Raw genomic sequence first — 18972 nt, 5'->3', positions numbered from 1 at the left:
GTGGTGATGGGAAGCTGGAGGTGGTAAGAAGAGAGAAACCAGAGACCCATACTGCTCCCGTTGACGTCAGGTAGAGGATGTGTTGGTGGTTGTTTCTCTTTTGAGGCTGCATCTGCACTCAGGCCAGCCACAGTTGTAATTTCCACCCTAATTACCAGGATGACTGTAACACCTCTTTCCTTTGTCTACCACATCTGGGGGTGTGGCTCTGCTGCTAATCTCTGAGTTACCTCACAGACTTCGGTTGGATCCTACACAGGTCTAGCATCTGAGTAACTAATTCCTTGCATTAAATTCCCTTTGTCTTGAATGCTTAGAGTGGGTGTATTCTCCCGGTTTGGCTCTGACTAATAAATATGGTTAGTTGGGGAATTATAAATCAGTGTAGACCCGCAAGAACAAAGAAGAGCAAGGAATGGCTAGAGCTGTGTGATGTCAACTCACTTTTGTACAACAAAAATGGAAAGAGGAACTGGATAGAGGTCGGTATTAGTAGAGCAGGAAAGGCTACACCCAAAGTACCCGAGGAGGGAGACATCAGCAAAGGCCATTCGGAAAATATTGGAAAATCAGATACTGTGGATGGCATTTGAATGTGACCAGGAAAAGAAAAAAATAAAGTTTTTGGAAGTCTATAGATGTCTCCTTGCTCACTTCACTGAACACCTTGTGGCTTGCTCCCTGATGATTGAACTGGGACAGCTCCAGATTGGGAGCAGGAAAGTGGTCCCATGCCAGATACATGGGAGTGCTGTGAGCTTCTTCCTTTTCTGCCGTACACAACGCTGAGTAAAAGATAAAAGGAGAGGTGCTGCCTAAGAAAAAAGCCTGATAATTGTAAATAAGCCCATTTTTAACAAACATAATATGGTATCTATTCATATTGGACATGAGGCAAGGATTAGGAAAAGAATCTGTGCTGTAATCTCCTGAGATTCAGGCTTGTTACAACCTAACCTGTTTTGGCTGACACAAGGGTTAGAATATTATTTAAATTTTATACAACGAATACTTATTGTTTTGATTAATCAAAAAGTGAATGAGACTAACTTAAGAGATGAGACAGGAGGCCACCGAGCACTGGCTGCTCCAGTAGGCTGCGTCGTAATGGTGCACTCTCTAAGGGTAGCGAACTCTGAGTCGTTACAGCACTGGGCAGAAGTATACATGCCTACGTCGTTTCCAGGAGTTGCTCCACTTCCTTTGGTGTCGTGGTTTGAAGATTGGTACACTGAGTTAATCTTGAACTGTGGATATGGCTTATTTCCTGTAATATCTCATGTGCCTGAGTAAAGTGAAATAAAAGGGTTCACTTCACGAAGTCTAGTCCTTTCTGACCTCCATTGTGTCTACTCCCTTCCTTTGTTGAATGAAGACCAAAGGATGATAAACACTTATTTCCCATTCCTTCTTCAAAATTATATTTTTCCTCTCTGTAAATGATTATGTGTCGCTTGGTATGAATGTATTCCTATTTCAAATGTTTCATGGTATATTATGTATTGCCTTGGAGTACTCATTATAAAGAATGAGTACTTTATGTTATCCAGATTGATTCCAGTAGACTGACTTTATCTTGAAACATTCAGAATGCCTCATGCATCTGGTTGTGAATATATCTTAGTTGCTGTTTTTTAATTCCCAATATAAATAGTCATTCTATGTATAATTAATTCATTAATTTTAGTTCTTGGATTATGATTTTCATCTTACATTTTTATTGATATCAATTTTTGTATATAATAACTATCAGGCAATATTATGGTTAAAAAATCATGTTAAAATGAAGCTGCAACTCTTATTAGCTAAGTACTTGGCATATCTAAATTTAACCTGAGGGAATAACACATAATTTAAAATAAAGATATAATGTAATCCTCTGAACTCTTTACTTCCTATAACCTCATAAGTTAGATTGAAAGTAGAAGTTTGCCTAAGTTCAGTCACCAATTTTGTAGCAGGAGTACCTCATAGTTAGATCTCTGTACCTCAATTAGAAAAAAAGAAACACAATACTCTTAAGAAGGCATTCTGACTGAAAACTTTGTCAGTAAATGTTTCCAAAAGGTAACTTTGAGAGTCTTCATGCACAGGCTACATGCATTCACTAGGTTTCAATTTAGTGTTCCAGTTTTCCTTCCTAATTTATAATACCCAAAACACTTTTATTGAAAAATGAAGTCACATCTTACACTTTAAGAGAGGAACTCACCTCCTACAGACTATAATAGTGAAGACCCCAGCATTTTTATCTGTTCCTACACATTGGCTATGTTAGTGGCTGAGTGGTAAATCCTGCAAATCTCACATAGTCCATTTCTCTTGCAAAAGTGTTCTACATATATTGATCTTAGGCTGTAAATAGGGTGTTCATTCAGTCACCTTCTGCTGTCACACAGGTCACTTGGCATTTACCATTCAGTTCTTTCTTTCAGGACATCTGCAAAGGGGGTACCAACCCTCTCTCTTCAAGATCGGCAAGGGCATGTGACCAGTCCAAATTAGTAAATTTTATTTTCATAATAATATTTATATATAGCGAATAATATGTAATGCACAAGTTAATTAGTAAATGTATTTCAGGCAATGCATAATTCAAATCCAGCCCAAGGAAACGAGGTGGCTTTTGAAGCTGGTGGTGATGAGGCTCTTCAGAGATCTGGAGACTCTTGAGTGCATGTTAATCCTGGAACCTGCAGTTAGACACTGAATATCCACTATTGAGCGGACGAGCAAGGACCGTTGGAATGATGGAATGGTCATAATTTTAGTGTTCTATTTATACTGTTCTTAATTTCTCTAAGCTTATTTGAACATAAGGAAATCATGCTTTATAAAAAAAAGAAAATGTACCACTCAGCAAGAATAGCACTAGTATCTTGGCTTTTTACAGATGGTTAGAAGAATCTAAAAAGAAACGGTCAGTAGGTTTTGCCATCTTTTTCAAAAACCCCTAAGGAGATGGTCTAGGGGTCAATGTCCCTCGTTTGGGTGTAATCTGTGATGTTCCTCTTTTGTTTTGATTTAATGACTTGAAGCTAATTGAATGCTTGCATTCTGCCCAAATTCAAACCATCAATGTGGTAATATCCGAAAGCTGACTCTGGGAGATGGTAGGTTCACATGGAGTCACAAGGGTTGGATCCGCCTTGACAGAATTAATGACATCACAAGGAAAATAAGAGACTATGGAGCTTCTCTGCGTGAGAGTGCCATGTTTGTGAGCCCGGAAGAGGACTTGCAGTAAGAACTGTGTGGGTTCCAACCTTGATCTTCAACTTCCTAGTTTCCTAATATGTGGGAACTAAATGGCTTTTGGTTAAGCTGTGGTATTTTATTATGATAGCTGGGAGGTTCAGTCACAATTCAAATCTTATCTCAACTATAAATGTGATACTGTTATCATGTAAAAGTCACTTTCTTCTGCTTTCATCATCAACCACTCTGAGCGTCTGCAGGCTCTGGCAAGATGGTTCAGTGGATGAGTACACTTGCTGCCAAGGCTGATGACCTGACTTTGACTTATGGAACTCACAGAATGGAAAGAGAATTCAATCCCATAAGTTGATTGCTGAGTCCAACAATAACTGTGTCTAAAAAGTGTGCCATAGAATGTACATGGCAAGCATACTCACGTGTACACACACACACACACACACACACATTAAATTAAGAAAAAGTTAAGAAAATTCAAATTAAGAGGCCTCTTAAGGTAAATTAAATAAAATGTCCATCAAATGACCAGTCTGACTCATCAATTAATTCCTAACCGAGGAAGCAATGATTTGTTCAACCACAGAATTAGTGCTGCAATATTTGCTAGGAGACTAGAACATAAGCTGGTGTGGTTCTTCAGTGTTAGCAACCCGGCACATCCATGGACAGCTAAAAGTGATTCCACAACAATCAGACGTCTTTACAGCCAGCTTCCAAGGGACCCGGAGACTAGACATGTCATCTCTAGCTGCCTAAGAGGTGACACTGTCACTCCTGTCACGTGTGCTTCTGCGCATGTGCCACAGCCCCACTGAGAGTCACATTCTCCCTGCCCCCACTCTCTCTTCTTTCCTCTCTCACCCAGAAGCTACCTCTGTATTCCCTGCCCCAATAAACCTGCCGGAAGGTGTGGTTTTTCTTTTTTGGGGGGAGGACCCGCTGCCGAGTCATATCACTTAAGTTTTTATAGAATGCAAATATATCAAAACATTCACTATTCACTAAATTTGAGAATGAACATGTGGAGGAGTACATAGGAGAAAGTAAAGGGGAAATGCCATATTACAAGTCCAAAAAAAAATTAAAGACTCACCTCCCCCAGTGCTCTATAGTGATGTTATTTTTGGTTTTGCTTTTTATTTTGTTTTTATTCCTGGTAGATAGGTTTAATACATTGCTCTACGTTTTCTCCTTCCTAAAGCATCTTCATGGAAATATGACGGTTTGCATTGGCAAAGAGTTATAGGAATAAATTCTTTAACTGTCATTTACAAAGCTCACCTGAAATAAAACTGCTGACGATTAGACAGTAATCTATTCTGTGCAGTGCCAAATGAAAAGCCGCTGTCATAGTTCGTTAGATAACATTTAGTTTTTACACCAATTTGATGAATTTACCTCATGTACCAGTACATCACAAATCATATCTTCCAGCATTGGCATGTGACAGCAGAAAGCACTGCATACCTTCTAACGACCTTTCTCCAAAGATGCTTCTCACTGTTCACATTTTATCTGTCAAGCGGTACTTTCTTTGAAAAGCAAACTTAGATGCCGTTATAGAAAGAAAGTTACTGGCCTGGGACAAGTTCTAGCATTTAGTGTTCTGACAGATCTTAACTTGGATATCAGCCAAGGTCAATAAAACTTGTGCATGCAAAACCTTACCTGGTTTTCACCACGTCGAGAGGATGCATCAGGCAAATTTCTACAAGACCTGAAAGATGATAAAGAAAATGCCAATGAACACACGACGCTTATTGATTCCTAAAAATTAAGATTAAAGCAAGGATTTTAGATGGAGATGGAATGGCTCTCAGGGAGAGGGGAGATGGTGGGGAGCTGGGAGGAAGGGAGGGAGGGGAAACTGTGGTCTGGATATATTGTGTGATAGAAGAATCTATTTTTTTTAATTTTTATTGGATGTTTTATTTACATTTCCTATGTTGTCCCCTTACCCCATCCCCCACCCACCCAGGAGAAGAATCTATTTTCAGTAACTAAAAAAAAATTTAGAACCTTGGACAGAACAGCTACTAAAAGTAGCTAGTTACCAAATAATTTTATTTCAATAGGATAAAGATGTGACCAGGTATTTTCTTATAACTCCAGCAGTGAAGTAGGGTTTCAGGGAAAGGAGGAAAAAACCACATAATCACATTAAATTATAACCAATTTAAACAGAAATTCTGTATCCTAACCCAGGTGGTGTAAAAGAGAGAAAAGAAGGGAGGAGCCTGAATTTTCCCAGTGACACAGGAAAACATAAGGCTTGGGTCTAATGTCCACAAAATAAAGATGACTGTGACTCTTATTTGATAAAGCAGTTATTAGATACCATTATATCAAATTGACATTTTGTACCACAATTTTATAGACAAGATGATTGAAGCTGGAGCCCCAAGGTTAAATAACTATCCTAAGATGCCACAAATATCAAAGCTTTTGTTCAGTGTGTGTGTGTATGTGTGTGTACCTACATGCATGAATATCATAGTGTGTATGTGGAGGTCAGAGAACAATTTACAAGAGTCAGTTTTCTCTTTCCACTCTGTGGGTTGGAATCCAACCCAGTTCTTCAGGCTTTGGCCCTCACACTCTGACCTGTATTCCTGGTTCAGTTTCTGACAAGAAACTAAGGCCTCCGTGGTTAAATGACTCCTTCCTAGTGGTGTCAGGAAAGGAATTCTGGCTGATTCTTACTTCCAGATGAACGTGAGTTCTCAAGCAAAGCTAAGAGTAGGGAACCGTACAATTTGTGCAGCTGTACCAATACTGTCTTGAGTAATTGACCTTTATTAATAAAGATGAACCCTTACATTTATATACATGTGAACTGTGTATAAATACATTCCTGTATATACATATGAGATGAGGTCGGGAGCTAACCCACAGCCAAACTCAAATTGAGTTAGTTTGCAAATGTGGCAAATGTACCTCGCACAAGAAGCTACCTACAAATACTATAATTTTGAATGGCCTCTAGGAAAATAGGCAAAATACTTACAACCTTTACTTATACAGAGACTGGTGATGCTTACCAACACTTGTACATGCCCGTGATAACATATGCTAAATGACCACCACTACATAGGAGTGTCAGGTAAGGCAACTGCTGTGGTTATTGTTACTATAATGCTTATAAATACTGCAGTTATTTTTACAGCTGCTAAGCTGTAACACTACTTAAACCACTACTGTTGGTTATAAATTATTATGCTGGTAATGTATAAACTGACAGTCTCTCCACAAGACAAAACTTTTCTCCTACAGTTTCATCTGCAAGGAGCTATGTGTTCTCCTAGTGGGTGATGGTTGTGATCATGGGCTTTTGACAACCACAGTTTCCCAAAGTAAAGAAAACACAAGGAAGCAGGGCTGGCTGGGTGACAAGGCACAGCAACCAAGCCTCTGAGGCAAACCTTTATCTTTCTTAATAAAGTTGATTACTAGGGAAAGTGCTGGTGCATCTCGTAATGTCCCCATACAATTATCCTTGCTTAGAAATTTACATTCATCTGGAAGAATAAAGTAACCAGAATCCTTTCCCTGGTTCCTCTAAGGAACAGTCATTTTCCATGGGGTTATTAGTTCCTTATCAGTAAAGGGAAAGAGCAAATGGTCTGGAATAAATTCAAGATCTAAAACTCGGTGCTCCCTTATTCTTAAATTCAATGTACAAATTTTTATGTACACCCATTTAACATACAGCTCAAAACTGAGATTTGCTAATTAGGATAAAGCCACAATCCAATGAACAAAATTGATCCTGGAAACTTAACCTTTAAGGCAGCATTGTTGCCAAGCACAACCACAGCCATCAATTAAATCAGGTTCTACAAAAAACACACTCAGGATTGCCTACCAAAGTACAAACATCATGCTTCTCTTACTCTCTTGACATTATAGGAAAGAAAAAATAACACCAAACAGTACCATATGGTATATCACCTAAAATGTTTACTAAGCACCAACCACTAATTAAAATTAATAGCACGACATGGAAAATAAGTTTACATGAATATAAAGCCATTTTCTTATTTGCAAAATTGTTCTACTTTCTCATAGACTATATGTTATAATTTTGTAGTTAAGCAATTTTCTAATCTCTAGGTTTCATCAAAGTTCCATGTATTCACCCAGAAATTTCATATTGGTTGCCTCCTGTGTGTTTAGCTTTGGGGACTGAGCCTAGCAAAGAGAACAGACACAATAACGATAAACGGGAGGAGGCAGGGGACTGAGTTGACAGCTGGTTAGAGAGAAAGGTCCCCAACACTACCTAAGTTTGTGGAAAGTGTGGAAAAGATACTTGAGGTGGAAGATAGCATAAAGGTGAGGAATAGTAGAAAGGTACATACATGTGCACATGCACACACTCATGCCTCTCTACCTTACATAGGAAAAGGAGAAGAATGATTTGCTTATGTTAATGTGGGTTGAAGGTACATATGAAATTGGCAAGAGATGAGACTGAAGTTTGAAAATCGCAGTCAGGCTCATTTCTAGGCATTTGTACTTCATTGCATAGGCTATGAGGAGGCAGTGAATAGACTTTCTAAATTCCCTTGTTGAATATGTGCCTGTTGTTGTGTTGTCCCCAAAATATTTTAAGAGGAGTGTTAGTAACCCAAGGCCATGTGCTCTGTTAGCGATCTAACCACGTGCCCTTTTGATCTTCCTGCTACCTCCACTCACATTTACTCATGGTCCAACAGAGAGCACTGATCTCCATTTCTTACCTCTTTGGTTGCCAGTAAAAGCAGCATCTGTCATTAAACCTAGACATCCTGGTGTCCTACCCCCTCTAAGTATGTGAGGAGGTTAATCTTAATGTCAGTTTTGTAGGATTTAGAATTGCCACAGAAATATATGTCTGGTTCCGTCTATGAGGGTATTTCCTGAAAGGTCAAACTAAAGAGGAAAACGTATGCCTAATGTGGATGTCGCAGTGCCGAGGACTGGGATGTAGGATTGCAGAAAAAGAAGGAAGTGAGTATCAGCACGTACTTTTCTCCATCTGACTGTGGATGCCATGTGATCAACTGCTGTATCCTCCTACCGCCACGACTTGAGCAAGATCAACTGTATCCCTGCTTAGATGTAAGCCAACATCAATTCTTCCTTCAGTTGTTTTTCTAAGGTATTTTGGCACAACAATGAAGAGGAGAATGATTGTAGTCTGCAAGAGTCAATATCTATCCATGAAACTACCTACTAGTTTGTGACTTGGACAACAGACAAGTGTGGCTTAAATTGCCAAATGTAACGTATTTTGTCCAGAATGCCAGTTTGATTAGTTATTAAGATTTTTAATAAAAACAGGTATTTATGGACTTCAAATGAGTAACAGAAAACATGCACATTGGAAATGATGTAGAGGTTGTATAACTGTTATCAGAAATCACAGAGGAATCTAAAGTCTGTAGAGTGAGAGGGATGCTGGTTCTCTTTCACTGCATAGCTAGGGGGTATGAAGATATGGGGGTACCCATAAAAACAGAATAAGAGGATGTGAAGTGACCTCTGAGTAGTGAATTCCCTCACAGACTTAATAATTCTATTGCCTAGAATTGAAGCCACAAACTGCATAAGAAGTCAATGAACATATCCTTTAATAATTGCTTCTTAAAACTGAAATTTTAACATTAGAAGGTAACTCAAATGGCAGGTTCCATTTAATTGTTCTAATTGTCAATACAAAACATGATCTCCTCTCATCAACCTGACATTTATTAGATGCAGTGGTCACAGACGAATACAAAATCAAACAGTTTGATCTCTGTACTGATATAAAAATGGCACTGCTAATCAACCACAGAAACACTTTTCACAAATTTATTCCAACTTATTTTGACTAAGTCAATCCATTATTTGTTTTTTACAATTTGGTAATATATTCCAGTTACATAATATTAAAGGAGAAATCAATTTCAGGTGCATAAAATGTGTTGAAATACCATTTAGCTTGCTGTACTTTGGCTAATAATGCACAGATACATATGAATATTTGCCTCTCCATAACACACACCTGTACCTAGAAGTCACTCAATAAATGTTGACAAGGAAGCTGAAGTATGCAGTGATAGTCTGTGATAGCTTTCCTTCCCAGTAGTATGTGGAGTGTGGCATTTTAATAATTTAGCATATGATAATCCAGAGAATGCATGATAGTTTTATAAACTATGAAAATACTTGCTTTTTAAATTTTACTTTTAGGTGATTGTGTTTGTATGGGAGCTGGTGTGATATTTTTATATGGCGACTCACTGGAAAAATGAACTAAAGTTAATTACTGGTTCACAACCTTACACACTGAGCAATCTTATCAAAATCTAGTCTTCCAGCAATGCGGTCATCATTTCGTGCAAATGATCGATCCAATCCCATTTCCTTCTTCTCTGTGTGGCCATTTATAAGCAAAACACAATTTATAGGAGAAACAGGTGGATCCACTGTGTATTGGCACCTCTATTAAAAAATCATCTCATTAAAAATATGGAAGGTTATTTATGGGCTCCTGTCCTATTCCATTGGTCTGCTTTTATGTCTATATCATGGTGTTTTAGTTACTACAGGTTTGGAGTACATTTTGAAGTCACGTATTATATGACTCCATGCCCTTTAAGAAAACTGATGGAATGAATATATATATTCATACCTAGGTTATATATAAGGGATTTATTAGATTGGCTTACAGGATGCAGTCTAGGCAGTTTGGCTATTGGCTGTCTCATATTGGAGAGCCTGAGAAGTCAGTAGTTGCTCAGTCTATAATGCTGGTTGTCTCTGCAGTCTTAATCTAGTGCTGAAGGGCTGGAGGATTGGGGGATTCCTAGAAGCTACTAGTCTTCAGTCTATATTGTAATCCAAAGAAGCTGGGTTTATATTGGTGAAGGAATTCCACAGAAACAGGAAAGATAGACTTGCCAGGGAGAGAGAAGACAGCAAAGCTTCGTTCCATGTCCCTTCGTCTGGGCTGTCACCAGAAAGTGTGGCTGAGATTTAGAGTGGGTCTTTCTGTTTCAAATGATCTGATCAAGAAAATTCCTCCCAGGCGTGCCCAGTAGCTCATGTTTTAGTTGATTCCAGATGTGGTCAAGCAGACAACCTAGGTTAGCATCATGGGTAATAAGTTGCCTAGCTTCATTCTTTTTATATCCAATTTTCTTGGTTATATGGGGCCTTTTATGGTTCCAGATGAATTTTAGTTGCTTTTTTTAAATCTATAAAGTCCAATTAGTAGAAGCTGAACTGAAAAAAAATATTACTAATAGATGCTGAATTCATGTCTAGTAGGATGAGCAATTGCCAAGAAAGCCTTGGTAGCCAGCATTTCACAAAGCGGGGAAAGGTCTCACCAGTTCTGAGAGCTTCAGGACAGTGCTGAGAACTAAGCAAGCTGGCTCACTCGGACACCAGGTCCACTGTAAACTTACGCTTTCCTTTTATCATGCCAGAGAATCTACTAAGCCCCTCTTTGCTATTTTAAAATTAAATCTCAGACCTCACTTTTGTTTTCTGATAGTCATCCTATTTCAACCATTTACTTGCCTGATTTTGTGTCATATTTTTAAATCTTAAATTGTTGAATGGTTTTACCGTCTAGAGAGGATTGCGGAGGAATGGCTTCATGCTGTGCAAATTTCCAATTCAAAAATAGAACAGCTCCAGACAGAACTAGTATTTTTTTTTTCATCTACTCCACTAGTCAAGCAAATCATTACAGCATCCTATTTGATAGCCTGCCCGGAAAATGCGGTAGCCCCACTAGATTATAAGCAATGTGAGCCTCATAAAGGGAAATCGAATATATTAAGCTTTTCCCCCCAGTAACAGCTAAGGTGCTCTAGCATTGTGGTGTAGTAATGGCACATTATGTACACTGAATTGGCTAACGAGGCAACACATTTGGCAAGTTGGAAAGATTTTATTGAGATTATGTGTTTGGATAAACCATATCTCCCCTCGAAAAGATGTGAAGTAAAACCTTTCATATAGGTTTAGCAGGAGTGTGCTTTTTGTCTTTGTTTTTTTTTTTTTAAAGAAGCTAACAATGAGCAGTAGCTGTCAGCAGATGATTGCCAGGAATGCAATAGTTTCCATATTGCATTCTCTATACCATCAGAGTTTACAATCTCCCTGCCTAAGAACGTATGGACACGTGTTTCAGAGTTAAAGACACATGACCACATAAACCTCTAGGACTCGGGATAAAGGGAGTCATGTAAGGAAGAGAAAACTTTTACAAATAAGTAAATTTTTTTCAGATCTCACTTTTAATGCAAAAGCAGATTGAAAATTATTAAACTGGTGGAAATGTTTTTCAGTACTAATGTCTTAATTACTCTGTGCTCAATTCCAGCTTAGTACAGAGTGTTTTAAACGATGGACTGATACTTTGACAGAAGATATTTACACTTCCTTCCCCCTTGCTCCCTCAAATTCCCTCCTTCCACTCTCCTGCAAACGTAACTCTGTGTGTGTGTTCTCCAAGAAAGCACCATGTGCAATTAGATACAGGCTCTACTCCCAGGAGTGGTATTCCCTTGTTGAAAGCTAAGAGTTTTACATAATACAGTCAGCAATGCAAGGAAGAAAACAAGATGTGGATTATCGGGCAGATGGTAAAATCTTTCCAGAGGTGTACAAAAAAAAAAAAAACCCAGCTTTTAAGAGAAATGGATACTAGAAAAATAAGTGTTGCTGCTTGCTTTACAGATTATAAAATAGACACATGTAAAATCTCTAATCACTTTGTATATGGCATGGGTAATAAATATGTGTTAATTCAGAGAAAAGCTCATATGGTAATTTTTAATGTTCAGGTTGCCAAAGTTCATCCAAACCCAGATACACAGTCAAAAGAGGCTTCGGTTCCATGAGCCATGGAGGAGAGTGTCACTTACAGAAGGAACATCAGGTCCACAGTCAGGTCTATAAACTCTTGCCCAGTTCTGGGGACTTTTCTGCCCTTCCGTGAACCAGAATGATTAATATATTTCTAGGAACCTCTAGTTTGAGAAGAGCTACAGCCAGGCCTTGTGTTGATGCTGAACTCAAGCCAATGTGTGTCCCTTTCTATCATGGAGGAAGCATGACAGTGGTGTCAGAAAAGTATTAGTATTAAAGGGACGGGCAATTTGTGCTACAAAGCAAGGTTTTTGTTTGCATGTAATCCAGAGAGCTGATTATCAAACAAATTCTAGCACATTCCTGACAAAATGTGTGCTGTTATCCAGCCTGTGTTCAAATAGAGTTCAAATGATTATACAGAGAGAAACAGTGCACATATATATATATATATATATATATATATATATATATATATGTAATTCTTTATCATTGCTTGCATAAAATCTCACAGGTACCAAAAAGTCAACCTGAAATTTATACTATTGGTTTAGCATAATTTACTAAAAATACTACGGTCTTATATCAAAGTTTTAGTTTTTTAGGAATTTTCAACAATCCAAGCACCATACCTACAATTTCTTTGCTATTCCATTATGCAGCTGCTTCTAGTATTTTGATCACTTAGAGACACAAATGATAGCAAGTTTCCCATTTCTCAAACAAATAATTTCCTTTCCTTTCTAAAGTGTGAGACCCTTACAGGAAGGGAAAGCCAGCTAACTTGTGTTTATAGTATCTCGCTGAGAGAGTTTAGGCTTTTTAGGTCTGAGGCAGTTAATTAGTTCTTTCTATAAGTTACTGACATCGATTGCCATCAGAAGAAAGGCAGGCTGTGGTGGCAACATTCTCCCTTTATCCCAAGTAGCATAACCTCTTGCGGTCATATACAGCTCGATACAGTGAATGATTTCTGGTTTTGAAACATTTACTGCCATACCCGTTCCCTGATGCTGAGCCAAGATTTCCCCCATTTCATTAATCACACTTATCTTTATGTGTTAACTCTTAATTTTATACTCGTTGAATGACCTGGAACCAATGCTACACAGCTTACTTTTCAGCTGTTATTTCAAACCAGACTCCATGCCAAGCTCCCATGAGGTCCAACTGACTAAGTTATTCCAGGTTATTCCAGAAACCACATTCCTGTCAAGCTCTGCCTTGTGGAGGAAGAGAAAAAGCTGATTCAGGTTTAGGGACTTCTTCCATTTACACAACCATCAATACGATGGGTTCAACTGTACTGTGTACTATTTCTACTATGTCGATTAATTTAGCTAATTTTTATTCCATATGATCAGCTCACAAAAATTAAAGCATCCTTCATGAACCTACCATGAACAGCATTATTTGGACATTAAGAGTAAACTCTTATACAAGAGGGAGGTATTTTACGACACAATTATTTATCTGGAGAAACATATTCTCTCTCTCTCTCTCTCTCTATATATATATATATATATATATATATATGACAAAATATTGAGTAAATAGAAATCAATGCTTGATTTTAGTTTAATGTTTCAATTCCAAGCTTACTAGGCAATGTTTGTCTCTGTTCTTTACCCCTAACCAGCACAGTGAGCTGCTTCCTTGCTACTGTACAGGTAATATGATTACTATCAGTCTCTAGGATATGGGGAAAGTCTGTGTCTAGAAGGGTTTTTATTCAATATACTCTGAGTTCCTACTCTGTACATGGTATAGTTTTAGATGTTGGTTCTACTTGTTTATATTTTATTGAGGACTAAAAAGAAAAGTCATCAATTAAGCATGAGGATAGGAAGAAGACCTGAGAGAGAGAGAGAGAGAGAGAAAGAGAGAGAGAGAGAGAGAGAGAGAGAGAGAGATAGCCCCTGGTAGGAGTGATGAGGGGGCTCAGCTAGGAAACTGTAGGACCATCATCGGGCAACACCAGGGCCCGAGATCTATGCAATTAGTGTTATTCTGTCAGAAACTTTTAGTCATGTTGGTAAAGACTAAGAAAGAGCAGGACTAAATCAAGATGAGATTTTGCCAAATGGATATGAGGAAGAGAAAGGGCAAAAGAATAAATGCATACCAGGGAATGCTTCAGTGCTTGACCACTGAACTGAAGCTGGATGAAGGACATGAGGATGTGACACTGGAGCATTATTAATTAGCATCTAGGTACCAGGAAAGGGAGAGGCGGAAAGAGATGGAGTTATTGCTAGGAGTGCTTGTATATAACACTTTTATTAATATACAGTAATGTAGTCTTGGTTTTTAAAATTTATGTCTCCTGTGTTCGACTCATCTACACTTTTAATAAAAATGCTGGCAGACTAAACTTTGATCAAATAGTAATAGGCATGTGAAAACAGCAACAGGAATGGAACATAAGCTAGCACTCCCAGAGCTGGGTTCAGGAGATGCTCTTCTCGGCTTGAACTTGCCCTTCAAGAATCCTTAGAATCTATTTAACTGAAATCCTATAATGAACTGAAAATGTGTATGCCCGAGAAGTGTTAATATAGACATAGAGAAGTGGAAGAAATTCAAAGTACAGGGTGAAGTAACTGAATAAGCAAATACAGAAGACCAAATGAATTATTTTGCTAAGAATTAAAATACAGCCACTTTGGAAGAATTGTAATGTTATCTTGAAGCAAGATGGGATAGCAATTAATGAAATATATTTTAATGAATTTAATTAATCACTCAAAGAAAGACAATTCAAAGTCCTATCAAGCATTTTACAATGTTTTTGTGCTAAGAGAATCTCTTGATGGATGGAGATGAAAACTCTGATAATCTGCTCTGGAATTCTGCAGGGGAGCCAAGGAGTGTGAAGGCACAGATAAACTGTTCCCAAGGGTGTTAAGTTTATTAAAAGTACATTGATATTGAATTCAGATTTCACCATAGGAGACTGTGATTATTGAGTACACCCAGTGCCTGTATCTAACCACCCAATGCCTGTATCTAACCACCAGCATGAAATTCAAAGATCAGTACTTCTGCGATGACTCTAGTTCATGTGCTTCCTCACACTGCGATAATAAATTTCTTCTACATACTAAAACAGCATGTGGAAATACCTAACTGGAAACAACTTCACCTTGGTATCTCAGAATGCTGCATTTCCTGACAGCTTGTGTATGACTAAAGTCTGGGCTTTTATTTTTAATACAACCTAGGACCACTTGCCCACACATGTCATTGCACACAGTGGTTTGGCCTTTCCTATATCAAACACTAATAAAAAAAAATGTACCCTAGATTTGCCTGCAGACCAACCAAAGGCATTGTCTCACTTGAGGTTCACTCTTAAACAGATGGCCCTGGCTTGTGGCAAGAAGACAGCATAACATGACACAGCTACACAAGACACACACACACACAGAGACTCACAGACACACACACCAAGCAAACAAACAACAATAATAACAACAAACAAACATTTCTTTTGATGTGTATCTAAACTACTTGTAAAAGCATAATATGTAAACCAATAACATAAGCCACCTATTAAGTTTTACATGCTATACCTATTCATATAAATACACTGCTATACAATTGATAGTGTTTCTTTTAATCACTGTTTCCCAGCCCCAGCACAACCACAACTATGAGCAAGAAATCATTACACATTAGTAGACTTCACATAACAGAAATGGTTTTGGATATTAAGAATCTTTCCACATTTCATAATATGAACAAAACTGGAAGACATAACTGTTACATGAAACAAGCCAGTCTTAGACAAGTGCTGTGTGAAATGAGTTCAATACCAACATCAAAGGGCTAGACTTAGTGATTCTATAACGTAAACATACTTCAAAATACCATGCTATGTATACATGATAAATGTAAGTGTTTTTGCTCAGATGGAAGGCTATCCTGGGACTCAGAAGCCCAGGAACCACACATCTCTAAGGGGAGAAGGTATCCTAATTGAAGAGCCTCCTGAGACATCAGGGTCCTGGAACCAAATAGCTCTAAGAAGATGTCTCGTCAGCAGTAGCATTGCAGCTCACAGGAGAGGGGATTCCCCAGATGAGTTAAGGAGCTCAGGAGCCTCAGCCCCGCTCAACTTTTTCATTTCTTCTCTTCTTCCCTTCATTACTTCTTGACTTCTTTCAATGACAGTCACACCAGGCAATGATTCTCTTATTGGAGGGTCCAGGGTGTGGAGGGACGAATACAGTGGTGGCTGCTTCTGCTCTTGGGAGTGGACTGCAGTGAATTGAACAAAGGGCAGAGCTTATGTGGGATGTTTTAGGGGGTGGAGCTTTTCAGAGCAGAGATTTCCAGAGGAAGATTGCTGGGATTTCAAGTCTTAAGCTTGGGACCTCATGGATTGGTGGGATTTTATGGGAAGATCAGGGATTGGTAGGTTTTCCTGCTCAGGGATTTGTAGCTTTTTTTCACACGTTTTGCTGCATTGGGCCCATGAGTTGGGATGAGAAGACCTTCCTGGCCACAGGTGGCTTTAGCTGAGGTGCCCTTACTGCTAAGCTACTTGGGGAGGCTGGAGAGGAGGTGTTGCCACCATGGACAGCTCCCGTTGAGGTTGAGGCACCTCATGAGGGCAGCAGATCGAGGAATTGTCCCTAATTTGACAGATACCACTATTTTGACAGCTACATTGGTGGTACTTTACAGCAGACACAGGCTGTGGCAGGAAGGAGGGTCCATGGCTGTGACAGCTCTTTTGGTCTGCTGCTCAGGGACTTCCGTAAATATATACAAGTTTATTGCCAGAATGCAAATAGGAAATAATATCTCAAAACACATCCTAGATGTCAATAAAATTAAGGCAAGTTATAAATAATCTGCATACAAAAAGGACTTTCACCATTTTCTTGAATATGAACATAACAGCATTATTCTAATTTCAATTTGTCATGTGAGTACAGACAGGGTGTCTTAGTTAGAATTTTACTGCTGTGAACAGACACCATGACCAAGGTACCTCTAAAGGAACATGTAATTGAGGATATGAGTCTATGGGGGCCATACCTAAACATAACATAACGCAAAATATATTTAGTCCAACTTGAAAAGTCACCGTAGTCTATAGCAGTCTCAACAATGTTCTCTTCTGAGACTCATTCAATCCCTCAACTGTAATCCTCAAAGGAAGACAGGAAACCAGCTCGGCAAACCCCAACTCAGCATCTCAATGGCTGATGCCAAAGCAGTCTTGAGATCTACACCTCCTCTTTTCATCTTTGTTAACAGCAAGAAGCTTCTTTCTCCTGGGCTGGTTCCATTACAGGATAGCAACCTTCCTCAGCAGATATCCCAAGGCTCTGGCATCTCGAACATCTTGGGGTCTCCAAGGAAGCTTCAACATTACAGCTTCTTGTTCCAATGTCTGGGATACACATGTGATCTTCTGGAATCTTCCAAAGCGCTGGCATCACTTCTCCAGTTCTTCCCTCTGTAGCACTCTAGGCTCTGGTTGACTCTACTCCACTGTTGTTGCTGTTCATGGTGATCATCCCATGGTACTGGAATCTCCAATATGCTGGGGTATTCAACTGCAACTGGGCTTCACTGATAGCCTCTCATAGGCTCTCTTCATGGTGCCAAGCCTCCATTGCCTGACCCCTTCAGGCCTGGGCCTTCAATTGCAACTGAGGCTGCACTTTCACCAATAGCCTTCCCTGGCCTCTCACAGTGCCAAGCCTCAGCTGATCTTCATGACCCCTTCATGCCTTCAAAACCAGTACCACCTGGTGATTCTTACACATTACTAAGTCCAGCTAAACCGTGAGGTCCAATCTTGGCTGTCTGTAGAACGTAGGATTCAGCTCCACTCTACTTCCTCATACCCCTTTAATACTGTTTTATATTTTTCCTTTCTAAGCTTACTATGCTTGTTCAAAATGCTTTTCATGAGACTTAACTAGAGAGGAAAGTCTCTTCTGGGCTCTTTTTGAAACTCCCTTCGTCAATGAAATTAATATGAATCTCTTTACCTTTGGGTAGACTCTTCAGACAGGGCAAAAGCAGCCATCTTCCTCACCAATACATCACAAAAGCGGTCTCTTGACCACATATTAAAATTCTTCTCCTCTGAAACCTCCAGAGCCAGGCTTCCACTGTCCCTCAGCAACAATTCCTTCCAATGCCTCCTAGGATGGCCCATTAAGCCTCACTTAAAGTGTTCCAATGGTTTCCAAATCCAAAGTCCCAAATCCACATTCTTCCAAACAAAAGCACGGTCAGGCCTATCACAGCAATAGCCTAGTCCCTGGTACCACCGTCTGTCTCCATTAAGGTTTTATTGCTGTGAACATAAACCATGACCAAGGGAACTCTTATAAGGAAAACATTTAATGGGGGCTGGCTTATAGGTTCAGAGATTAGGTCCATTATCACCAAGGTAGGAGCATGGCAGCATCCAGGTAGGCATGGTACAGGAGGAAATAAGAGTTTTACATCTTCATCTGAAGGCTGCTAGAAGACTGACTTCCAGGCAACTAGGATAAGGATCTTAAAGCTTACATCCACAGTGAGACATGTCCTCCAACAAGGCTACCCCTCCAAATAGTGCCACTCCCTTGGCCAAGCATATAAAAACCATCACAGGGAGCTACTTTTCCCACCTCCAAATAAAGGAAATCATTATGTATCTACCAATTCAGGGCCAGAAGGTTGCAAGGGTTCACCAAGTTGTGCTTATACTCACTTTTGCCTTGGAATGAGTTTGAGAGCAACAGAATGAAGTCAAAGGCAGGAGGGAAATTGAAACTCCCTGTGGCAGATCTGTGTCTCAGGTTGTGCAGTGACACAACAAGTAAAGGGAACAATGAGTCTAAAAGGTCATTCTCAGAATACAAAGAATCTTGTTTCTTGTGCTGCAGC

General features: G+C 39.2%; 1 protein-coding gene across 1 annotated transcript in view; it reads right to left on the bottom strand.

Annotated features, from left to right (window-relative positions):
- Positions 1 to 18972, bottom strand: part of Slc25a21 (solute carrier family 25 member 21) — a 449914-nt gene that overhangs the window by 191072 nt on the left and 239870 nt on the right. Inside the window, exon 2 of the mRNA XM_028781691.1 lies at positions 4885 to 4933. Coding sequence (XP_028637524.1) covers positions 4885 to 4933 — 49 coding nt within the window. The remainder of the gene's footprint in view (positions 1 to 4884; positions 4934 to 18972) is intronic.

Source organism: Grammomys surdaster, unplaced genomic scaffold (assembly GCF_004785775.1).
Source record: "Grammomys surdaster isolate TR1022 unplaced genomic scaffold, NIH_TR_1.0 98, whole genome shotgun sequence".
Taxonomy (NCBI): domain Eukaryota; kingdom Metazoa; phylum Chordata; class Mammalia; order Rodentia; family Muridae; genus Grammomys; species Grammomys surdaster.
This window is presented reverse-complemented; position numbering and strand designations above follow the sequence as displayed.